The 12,421-nt window shown below is 33.9% G+C and overlaps 1 protein-coding gene across 1 annotated transcript; it reads right to left on the minus strand.

Moving 5' to 3' along the window:
* Positions 1–1,247: 1,247 nt before the first annotated feature.
* Positions 1,248–1,742, minus strand: LOC11413416 (E3 ubiquitin-protein ligase RNF181). The gene has a single exon (XM_003628355.1). It carries the CDS (start codon positions 1,740–1,742, stop codon positions 1,248–1,250), a length of 495 nt encoding a protein of 164 aa, XP_003628403.1.
* Between the last annotated feature and the right edge of the window lie 10,679 nt (positions 1,743–12,421).

Genomic DNA, 12,421 nt, shown 5'->3' on the forward strand with positions numbered 1-12,421 from the left:
TTCAATAAACACACCATAGAGTTTCATTGAGTTGTCGGGAACTCTTTCTCTCTTCTCTCTTTCTTAACTTGTGTTGACGAATCTTTCTTCTCTTCATCTCCTTTTTCTGTCCCTTCGAAATTAAGAGTGTTCTTAAGACCATTGTCCCTTTTCGGTTTAATGTCCCTTCGAAATTAAGAATGGTCTTAAAAACATAGTCACTCCGATAATATAAGTCCCTTCGGAATAAAGAGTAATATTAAGATCATAGTCCCTTTTGGAATAATAATGTCCCGTCGGAATTAAGAATGATCTTAACGCTATATAAATATTCTTTCAATTTTTTTCTATTTGAGCAGAAATTGTGGTATCGCCATATTTGAGTGGTTGTAGTGCCATATTGATGTTTTGGAGAAATTAAAGTTAGAATGGTGGCAACAACATATTTGAGTGGTCTCAACACCATATTAAGGTGGTTTCAATATTAAAGAGTGGTATTAGTATCATATTTGAGGGTGTAATTCTCGAACGGTTTTCTACAGTGCAGTAGTTAACCGCACAGTTGTAGATGAGTTTGTTTTATCCTGGAGGCGGCGTGGTTGATAGTCTGTCTTGCACAATTTTGGGCAGTGCCACGAAACGTCTTAAAAGAGCGACCTGGTCGTGACTCAACCTAGTAACAACTTCGGTATATAATAGAATTTGGAAATCCAAATACAGCAGTTTGGAAATCCAAAAACAACAATAATTACATCGGAGTTCTTTATGCATTTTAGTTTACATAATACACAATTTGAAACAACATAAGCAAGCAAACCTATTCAAAATATGCAAACCCAAAACGTACATTGCCAAAGACCAAACAAGATATGCAAACCTACTCAAAAAGAATGTGTTTGGAACATCATTGACAAAACTAATTTCCCCCACTATGTAAGCTTCAAAATTATGTAGAACTTACACAGCCAAAGAGAATTACTCTCATTAACAGTCCAAGCTTCTGCCTATGGTATCCTTTTTAAGAACCTATTTATGATACAAAATACAATTTATGACCTTGCAAAAGAACTAACATGATATAGCAAAGTGAATAACCACCAATACCATTACAAAACAGATCATACACCAACAAAACCATTATTGAAATATTATATGTCTACTCATGAGTTGAAACAAGTTGCACTACAATGATATATCAAATAAAGAGAAGAAAAATAAAAAAGAGCATTATCAAATAAAGATAAATTGCTATCACAAATACAATAGAGTCAGTACACATTCCTTCGACACAAAGGGCATGTGCTTCGAACACCAATCCACTTCCGAATACAATCTTTGTGAAACACATGTGAGCAGCAGTGTTGTGGCATCTGAACTACGCTCGAACCATTGGACAACTCATTGAGACAAATACAGCACATTGATTCTGCTTCAGAAGACCATGTTGTTGTTGTTTCATGATGTTGTCGAGTAGAATTTTGATGAGTAGCGTGACTCAATTCAAAAGGAAAGTGGTGACCCATATTGTTTCTGCCGAGAGAAGAATGATCAAATAGAAGAATATGATCATCTAGCATCATGCCTCCTCCATTAATATGATTCAAAGAAGCAGCAGAAACATTTGGACGATGATTCACAAGTCTTGTTCTTGATGAAGAAGACAACAAGCTATTTGTGAGAAAGGAATCATCAAGGACAAGAACATTGTCTATGTTGGAACACGGTATCATGAATCCTCCCGCATGCCTCAAACTACGATTCATCTTTAGAGAGAGAGAGAGAGAGAGAAGTAGAACACAAATAAGAGAGAGTGAGTGTGTTGTGAATATGTTTAGGGTTAGGGCATGTATGCTTTTTATAGAGAAAAGTAGATGGGCTTATTATATTTTATGACCCGTTACTTCTTTATTTTTTCTATTCTTTTGCTAAATCTTTTTTATATCTAAGTTATCCCAACCGTTGATTTGTTGTCAATAGCTGTCAATTAACTTGTAAAAACAAAGAATGTTAATTAAATGTGAAATCCCGATGACAAAAGATCTGATTGCTTGTTTAGTTATTGATTTTTTTTTTCTTGAGTATAAAATAAGTTACAATATTAATTATTTTAAAAATTGTTTAGCTTTTGTTTTTTTATGGATGACAATTTGTTTTTTATTTTATTTTATGAATGACACACATATAGAACGCTTGTACTGAAGTAAAATATTTTTAACTTCATTCACTTTTAAGGAACACTAAAATTTTTTAAACCTATATTGCACCCTTTTCGTTAAGTCTTCATTCGAATCAGCTAGCACTGTGACTGAATGACTCTGTTCACTGTAACGCCCATTTTGAATTATTTAATTATTTAATTGAGTCTAGAAGTTATTTAGATGAGTTTATATTATATTTATATGATATATGTGAGATTTAAGAGGTTTATATGATTGAGGTGGTTTTATATGATTTTATGAGGAGTTGTGACTTATTTTATTGTTTAATAAAATAAGATTTGAAAATAAAATAAATATTGAGTTTAGGGGTTGTTTTGAGATTTTAGAGAGTTTTGGGGTAGAAAGAGAAATAAGATAAGATAATTGGAGGAGATATAAATAGGGAAACCTAGTTTAGAAAAACATAACGTACGTACGATTTTCATCTATAAGGTAAGGGTGAGACTAACTTTGCAATTCTATTAAGTCTGTGAATCAACGGTTGCATTTAACATGAATTAGGATGAGTTTAAGAGGAATCAGAAATTAGGTCAAATTGGTAGGATTGATGATTAAACGGTGAAAAATTGTTAGATTGATGTAGAAACTGTCCCTAGACCTTAGATAATGTTTATGATGAATTCTGGAATCAAGATTAGGCTTAAAACCATGAGAGTTAGTGATTATTCACAAAAACTGCACTTCTGCCCGTAGCGACATTCATCGCTCGCCTCCCGAGCTATGATCCTCGCCACGGCGAGTGATGAACTTCATCGCTCGCCTCGCGAGCAACCTTTCCCCGCATCGCGAGTTGCACGTCGCAGCTCGCCATAGCGAGCAGATGAACTCGCCTAGCGAGCTTGACCAGAGAGCATGCAAGATTTCGTGATTTTGACTTTTGAGTTGATCCTTAGATGCTTTTGAGTGCCTGAACATGTCTAATAATGATTAGGAAAGAATGTAGGATGAGATTGAACCTGGAAAGATTGTAGAATGAAACTTGTGGGATTCTGACCTGAACTCGCCAAGACGAGCAGAGGCTCTCGCCTCGCGAGTGACCCAGAAACAGAGTGCCTTGTTAGATTTTGCGGCCTTTGTTGCACGAGTTGTCGAGAGTTGAACCTTGGGATAGCATCAAGACTTAATGATGATGTTAACTATAATCTGTGAAGCTGATAAGATGTGCTGATGTTGATTATGATGTGATATAATGTTATGAGCATTACTTGAAGAATATTTGAATATTTAAGATGTTGATGAATTGCAATTGATATTATTATGTTGTTTTTGTATACTGCCTATGTTGCTGTTGTTATTTAACTAAGCTGCATGAGTCGGTCTAAGTTGATGAAGATGATGATGTTCCAAATTATTGGATTATATAAGAGGTTGTCATTAAGATGTTTAAGAGGTCGAGTTCATGCATTAGCATTTCATTGTTGGGGGCTTGATGCCCTGGAGCTTTGTACTCAACACGTTGGAGCTTTAGCTCAATTAGCGATGGTGGCTTGATGCCCTGGAAGTATATTAATACTCAAATAGCGATGGGGGCTTGATGCCCTGTATTGGTACCACATGCATATAAGAGGTCTAAGTTGCATAGTTGCATTGTTGAGTCGAAAATGATAAGTTGTGAAGTTGCGATTATTATGAATGAAGTGATTTATGATATATTATTATCAATGATGAGTAATGAGATGTTTTTATGTTGTTAAATATAATTGTTGAATTATATGCTTAATATTATTGTTTTGTGAAATCTCACCCCTTCTGCTTGGAAATGTTGCTCTTCGTATGAGTAACTTGCAGGTGATCAAGCTTAAGTAGCTGGAGTTGCTGTCGTGAGTGGTTATCCCTCACTGTGTCCTTTAGGTGCTCTAATACGTAATGGGATGGGATCTTTTGTGGCCATTTCTTGTTCCTTTACGTATTTGATTTATGAATAAGTTGTTTAACTGGATTTATGAGATATTTTGATGAGGTCTGCGTGCCAAGACTTTTTATGATGTTGAATTAATTCTGCTGCTATTTTGTTGATGAAGGATAAATTATTATTTATCTATTTAAGATTTTTAAGAAGTGTGATATCCCGTTTATGTGATGTTTTACTCTGATTATTTTATGAAATTTTTAAGTTGGAAAAACGGGGTGTTACAATTGGTATCAGATCAGGTCGGTCCGTCCGGCCAATTAGAAGAGTCGTGTCGAGTTTTAGTAATAGTTGTATTACTATCTTATGTTGATGTTGCTTGCTGTGTAGAAACTAAGAGATGGCTGGAAGAAACGATGTTGCGTTAGCTGCTGCACTACAAGCTGTAGCTCAAGTTGTGGGACAACAGCCTAATGCAAATGCTGGTGCAAGTGCTGAAGCGAGGATGCTAGAGACCTTTCTGAGGAATCATCCTCATACTTTCAAGGGAAGATATGACCCTGATGGAGCCCAGACGTGGCTCAAAGAGATTGAGAGAGTGTTCCACGTGATGCAGTGTTCAAAGGTTCAGAAGGTGCGTTTTGGTACGCACATGCTAGCTGAGGAAGCTGATGATTGGTGGGTGAGTCTTCTACCTACCTTAGAGCAAAACGGTGATGTGGTTACTTGGGCTGTGTTTAGGAGAGAGTTCTTAAACAGATACTTTTCGGAAGATGTTCGTGGGAAGAAAGAGATCGAGTTCCATGAGCTGAAGCAAGGAAACATGTCCATGACTGAGTATGCTGCCAAGTTTGTGGAATTGGCAAAGTTTTATCCGCACTACACTCCAGAGACTGCTGAGTTTTCAAAGTGTATCAAATTTGAGAATGCTTTGCGAGCTGAGATAAAGAGGGCAATTGGTTACCAGAAGATCCGTGTATTTTCTGAGCTGGTGAGCAATTGCAGGATTTATGAGGAGGATACTAAGGCTCATTACAAGATAGTGAATGAGCGGAAGACTAAGGGTCAGCAGAGTCGCCCTAAGCCTTACAGTGCCCCTACTGATAAGGGCAAACAGAGAATGGTCGAAGATAGACGGCCTAAGAAGAAGGATGCTCCTGCAAAAATTGTCTGTTTTACTTGTGGTGAGAAAGGCCACAAGAGTAATGCTTGTCCTGGGGATACCAAGAGATGTTTTCACTGTGGAAAGAAGGGTCATGCACTAGCTGAGTGCAAACATGATGATATAGTATGCTTCAATTGTAATGAAGAGGGTCACATTGGTTCACAGTGCAAGAAGCCTAAGAAGGCGCCGGCTACTGGTAGAGTTTTTGCTTTGACTGGTACACAGACAGAGAACGGGGATCGCTTGATCAAAGGTACTTGTTATATTGATAATACACCTTTCATAGATATGTATTTATATTTAGCTACACCAAATAATAAACATTGAACTACCTCAAATAAGTTTGGTTGCTGAAAATTAGCATAGATAAGAAAGTTAAACAATTACTACATGATTGATATATAAATTCATTTGTATTGATTTGGAACTTCCGGTTTCAATAACAACGATAGAGAAAACTTTTTCAATAATAAAAATTAGGCTAAACTGCGCTTTTCGACCCTTAAGTTTTGAAATGTTGCGATTTTGGCCCCCTATTAAAAAAATGGCAATTTTGGCCCCCTTCGTCCCAAAATTGTTGAGAAGACACCAAGTGTCCCAAATAAGGGGTCATAATTGCAACTTTTTGTAAAGATAAGGGGTCAAAAGAGCGTATTTCCCTTATGTTAGAAGCTCAAAATAGCATATTTCCCTAAACATGGGTCACTTTTGCCATTTTTTTTAATAGGGGGTCAAAATTGCAACATTATAAAACTTAGGGGGCGAAAAGTGTTGTTTAGCCTAAAAATTATCAAGACAATAGTCATAAACATTTTTTTTTAGGGAACAATAGTCATAAACATATTAAATGGGCAATGAGTTTCTTGCAAATAACCTATTTGTTTACATTGGAAAAAACATTATTAATCTATTTTGTAAACAATCAATTATGGATAAAATTGCCTTCTTGAAATCATTTTGTCCAAATTTTCTAAATAGTTATTGTCAATTTTTATCATTTGTTGCTGCTACAAGCTAACTTTCATGAATTGACTAATTTTTGGATTATTTTGTTTTTAGTCTATACAACACTAGCAATTTTTAAATTTTAGTCCTTAATTTTTAGACTAAAAAACGTTTTTTTTGTAAAATTTTTAAAAAGTGAAGACAAAAACTGAATAAATTTTTTTAGGACTAAACTTAAAAAATTAGAATTTATAGGACTAAAAATATATTTTATCCTTAAATTTAATATGTTGGTTTTAAAACTTTTTTTTCTTTAAAAAAAAATTATTTTTTCTTTTTAATTGGCCCCTACGTAATTTTTTTGCTAGCTTCCCTGCTGACTCTCACAAATTCGACTTCAAAGGTTATGTGCTACAAGAGGTGATCCTTTAATTCTTAATCATATGACCATTCAAAAGGATCCACCGAAAGGAAAAATTAATTTTTTTATCGTATGTGTTAGGCTCAATAGGTTATATCAATTAGAATAGAACAAAATGGCAAAGGTGGTCGACCTGCATTCTTTGGGTTTGGGGGTGAATGGTGGGGCGTGGTAGTGGCGTAGGCATCTGTGTTCCTGTCAAAGGTAAGGTTGTTAGAGTTGTTAGAGTTGGACCTTACTCTCAAAGGTAATTGAAACAAAAAAGAATTATTATTCCCAAATTGTCATCTAAAGGCTTCAACTTCATCTATGAATCTTATAAGTACATCATGAAGTAGCATTAATCGTCACAAGAAAGTGGGGGTTTGAATTGTGACCCTTTTTAAAATTATTCCTGAAACTTTAAATCAAGTATATATACTCAAGAATGTTCTTGGTTAAGATATTAGTTCAAACAAGTAATATATAATCTGAAGAATGATTATATAAGCAGAATGAGAAAAAATTAAGTTTTAATTTGATTCTAACTTTAGTTTAAGTAATTAATTAATTGTTTAATCTTGGACCAGAATATTCTGGAAGCAGTTCTATAATTGATAAAATGATAATTTAATAAGGACCAGAGAACTCTGGATTAATATGGTTATGATTAATTTGGACCAGATTATTCTGGAGAGTATTTAAATTAATTAACAAGATGATTTTAAAGATTAGTTGTTCGGACCAGAGCACTCTGGATTATAAATAGCAAAGAGTAAGGAAGAAAAAAATAAACACAGGAGAGTTATCCTGGTTCACCAAATCCGGCTACTTCCAGTCCCCACACTTCGTGTGAGATTATCCACTATAGTATTCAGTTGGTAGAAAATTCTAACCAACACTATAAAGTCTTGATCACACCAGATCAGTTCGTACCCTCTGTATTATCAACCTCAGCAGGCTTCTTACAATTCTTTGCACTAGCAAAAGAAAGGTTGGAATTTTCTATCTCAAACTATTCAGCCCAATAGACTTGAGAACTAAGATCACTCTTTGTATGGTGATTGGTTTTGTGTTGATATTGATATCTCAACACATGAAACTTTTACAAACACGAACTCAAAGAGATAATGATACAATAAATCTAGTGAGAGCTTATGGAGTTTGATTGTGTTTGTGGAAGAGCTTTGATTGAGAGAATGATTGAGAGATTGATTGCTTTTGAGAGATAATTGCTTTTGTATTTCAAAACTCTTGCTTTTAACCTTCAATGACCTCTTCTATTTATAGAGCACGGATAGCCTTTGAGGACAGGTCACAAAAGAGCTGTTTGAATCTATTTCAAACTGAAAAATGCGCTCCAAAAGTTGCTTGGGGAACAAGTGTGCAAGCTGTCTTCAGAGAATGTTCTCAAGAACGTTTTTCAGTGATCCAACCAAAACTTGGGTATGAAGCAACACGTTTTTGCAAGGTGTGTATGAGCTGTTTGCCTTTCTTCAGAAACTTGGAGGCCACTTGAGATGATGTAGTTGTGATGTCATTGTATGATGTCATAGGATGATTCCTTTGATGATGTCATGTGAAAGTATTATTTGAAGAAACTTTCCTTAATGGATCTTTTTCCATTTATTCCTTAATGGGTCGAAAATCACATGGGCCCTAATCAGATTTTATTCCTTTGTAGTCTTGTGGCTCATGTGCACATATTTGTCTATGATTGCACTAATTTATTTTTTGCCTTTAAGAGCTTTAAAAGAGTCTTTATCCTAAAGATCTTTTATTTCCACTTTTAGTGAGACAAAGAGAATCAATTTCCATTGATGCAGATATTGAATGTGTACAAAAGTTCTCATTTGTCTATTTCTTGCTTTTGATATTTTGATGGAAACACTTTGTGAGGCAAGAACGTTCTCAGGATCATTCTTATGAAACATGCTCACAAAATTCATTAGTAGATAACAAGATAAAATTTGTTTGTTATCTTTAAAACATCAAAAGAGAATTTTTCTTTCAACACATCACATACCATTTCTTACTTTAATAGTTCTAAAAATAGGTAGCACTATGTTGTCTACCTTACTAAGGGGAAAGAATAAAGTTTATAATGCAACGTTCGGAAAAGAGTATTGATCATGGGTATCCTTAGGATCATTGTCTATGTCCCCTGTTTCTATGTTCGATTGTGATTCCTATGTATGTCACACTCCTTATGATAAGGGCATTAAGACATTTGCATATCAAAAATTAGATAGATCTCATAAAATAATTGAATAAAAGACTTGAATTAAATTGATCCAACAAACAAATAAAAGATACGAGACAAAGGTTAAGGATAGATTCCAATTTAATGCTCCTATCATGTGTCTTCCTCTTGAATCTGAATGAATAATTGCGAATGAGAGGAGTTGTATTTACAGACTGATTTCCAAGTGGATCTAGGTTGAAAAATTGGGCTTTTCTGTTATATATCTTGATTGTTTGAAAAAGGATGTTGCACTTGGAATCTGAAAAGTTTAACGGTTATGCACATAAAACTCAAAACGTATGGGGTTGCCACACTAACATTTAGGTTCGATTCGCCCCCACCAATTACTGTAGATTGGATTCAATGGGAATGACCAGTGAACCCCCTTCAGGATACTTTAAGTTCCTTGATGTGTATTGCACAATCACACCAAGCATATCTCTTAACAGGATTTTACAGATTTATGGTTCCAGCAATTCACTCATGCATTAGAGAATTGATTGATGATTTAGAGTAAGAGAACACCATGGAATATATTAGACGAGACGAGACGAGCACGGTTGTGGCATGGTCTTCTCAATTGAGTTTAGAACACCATGGGAAGAGCTTATGGACAAGTGCTGGCATCACATATCCATTTTAACTTCCATTCGATTGCAAATTGTGTAACCAGGTCCATCCAAATAAGCCAGTTGTGTCCATCATGCGTTATGCTCAGCTTTCATTTGCATCCATCGATCTTCTCTGTGGAAACCCATTCAACATATGTTGCCATGGTGACAATGAAAACACCAATGTAATGGTTTGGAATTATAAAGAGGACAAATGGATCATGAATTCTATGTTTTCATTAAAGAAAGTACTTGAAAATTACAGTGAATCCCTACTATGAAGGATAAAGCTAAACTAGGGAGAACTATACTACGTATAAGAAGAAATACCGAGTACTAGCAGAGAGCTTAGTACAACAGTCCAATAGAGAGAAGGTAGGTTCATCAAATTCTTCACCCCTTTGCCAATCATTTGATTTGCCTCTTATAGCATGGAGAAATATTTTCCGTTAGCTGACTCTCCCCAACTCCTTCATTTGTGGATCACATGCCATATCTCCCTTAAACTCTCAATTTCGGTTATTCTCAGCCGTTGAGATCATAACACAACCCCGTCGATTTTAAGAGATACATATGTGTATCTTGAAAAAGAACATGATTGAAAGTATGAAATATCTTCTCTAAGTTTGTTCCGCTTGCATGTAAGTGGTAAATTAGTCATGTCTCGAAGTGGAATGGATGATGATCCGAGTAACCTCTTCGGAAATATATGTTCTTTGAAAATTTGTGCAATATTTAAAATTTTAGTTATTTGTTACTTGAGGACAAGTTGTTATTTGAGTCATTAAATAGAAGTCTTAGAGAATTTGCTCATGGTTTAAGAGACATTTTGTAATGTTTTTAAATCATGTATGTAATTTCGTTTCTTCCCTAAACCATACAATTTTATAGGTGTTCTAGTCTTCTAGTGAAAAGTCATGTAGTACAGCAAAACAAGACACTAAGTGAAAGTTTGGAAGACATGAAATGAATATTCAAAAGACCTTTTAAGACATTATAAAGTTGAAATTTTTTTATCTCAAATCCTAACACTAAAACGGAGAAAGAAATTACTCGAAAAGACGAAGACAAAAGTGAAATGATAGTGATGCTACAATTTCGTTAACTGAAGGGAAGACAACATTTGCATCTCCTTCAACCACCGAAACAATTGTGATCTTGCAGAACCCATCACAATTTAAATTTCAATTAATCATAGTTTGAATATTCTCTAGAAATGTTAAATTTAGTGTTCACACAACCTAGGATCACAAGAAACATCGAAATAAGAATACCTCCTTTTGTAAGAAAATAAATAACAATACCTCCTTTTTTTTATATATAAAAGGAATGCCTCCCTTTTAATGCAAGACAAAGTGACACATAAATCATAAAATAAACATATCCAATGCTTAGTTCATTTTTTAGCAGTACCTTTCGTTTATCCTTCATAGTAATAATTTAAAAAGGCTATTGCTCCACCATAATAATCGCTTTTCTTTCAAGCAAAAAGATGTCGAAAACAGCTGGTTAGAAAATTGTAAAGTAAAATTAAAGAGTATTTTTATTTGAACAACCATTTTTTTGGATAACTTTCCCTCAAAATATATTGTGGGACAACTTATGAGACAACCAACATATATAAAGAAATGTAGTATCGACACAAATACTAAAGTAATAAAATAGAGAACCTATACAATGTGAATCTGAGAAAGAAAATTGTCATAAAAATTGTAACAAAATGGTTGTTTAAATACCATTTCTCAAAATTAAAATATGAAGCCATAATATTTCAAAAGGAACCCAACGATAAACACTATTTTTTTAACTCGGTATCGAGCCTACCAACTAATTTGAGGGTTGATTTCCACCGTCCACTTGCGGGAATAATTTTAAAATCAGAGCAAAGTTCTGAATGTATTAGTCCATCGTACTTGTTGACAAGAATCAAATTTGTAACCTTGAGAGAAGCATCATCAAACCAATCAATCTAAATGAGCTATACACACCTTTTTCTTTATAGTTAACTAGCGTTCAGACGGACACTCGGTGCTCGTCTGTCTGCTTCTTTTATTGCGTTAACGTGTGTAAATTTTAAACAATTTTTTTTATGAAATTTTGATTTTGATTAAAATTATATGTATAGATGTTTGTGACTTTTAAATAGTAACAAACTATATTTATCTTTTACCAGTAATATAACGAATATAATATAATTCTTATCTTTTACCGACGGATTCTAAAATTACAGTATTACTGGCGGATATTTTTAATTACTGGCGGATTATTTATTCAGTCATAACATTACTGACAGATTTATATCCGTCAGTAATGCAAAGGCATGTGCTTTCTCATTATCGGCAGGTTCCTCAATGATATTATTGACATATTTATCCGTCAATAATGGAACTTGCCGAATTATTGAGGGTTTATTTTCCGTCAGTAACGTTATTGAGGGTTTTTTATGTTACTGTAGGTTTATTCCGGCAGTAGTTACTAAAGGTCTAAATCCCTAAGTAATGCAATTTTGAATTGGTTAGTAAATCGGGAAATTCTTGTAGTGATAACACCAATAATATAGCATTCTTAGAAGCAAATTTATTTACTTTTTGACAAAAAAAAAATAAAATTTGTTTGATGGTATAATTATAATAATTAAAACTTCATCCCAAAAAATAATCATGTGTTATCTTTTTATATTGTTATAGATAATTTTTCTAGTACTCAAGTATAAGCGAAAAATCAAATTCTATTTAACAAGACAAATTTTTAAGTTTATAATGAATAACTAATAGTTCTCCTTAAAAAAAAAAAAAACGAATAACTAATAGTTTATATAACCAAAATGTAGATGCTTGATAACAATATTTTCTCACGAACTTAAAGTTGCAACACTTTTTACGTTGCGTAGCCAGATTGGTTTGAGTAAAAGGTTTTTTTTACTGACTTATAAATTTTTTAAATAAGCTATTTATTTCAAATAACATATAAGTTTATAACTTATCATTTTTTTTCTCTTATTTTTACCA

Source organism: Medicago truncatula, chromosome 8 (assembly GCF_003473485.1).
Source record: "Medicago truncatula cultivar Jemalong A17 chromosome 8, MtrunA17r5.0-ANR, whole genome shotgun sequence".
NCBI lineage: Eukaryota > Viridiplantae > Streptophyta > Magnoliopsida > Fabales > Fabaceae > Medicago > Medicago truncatula.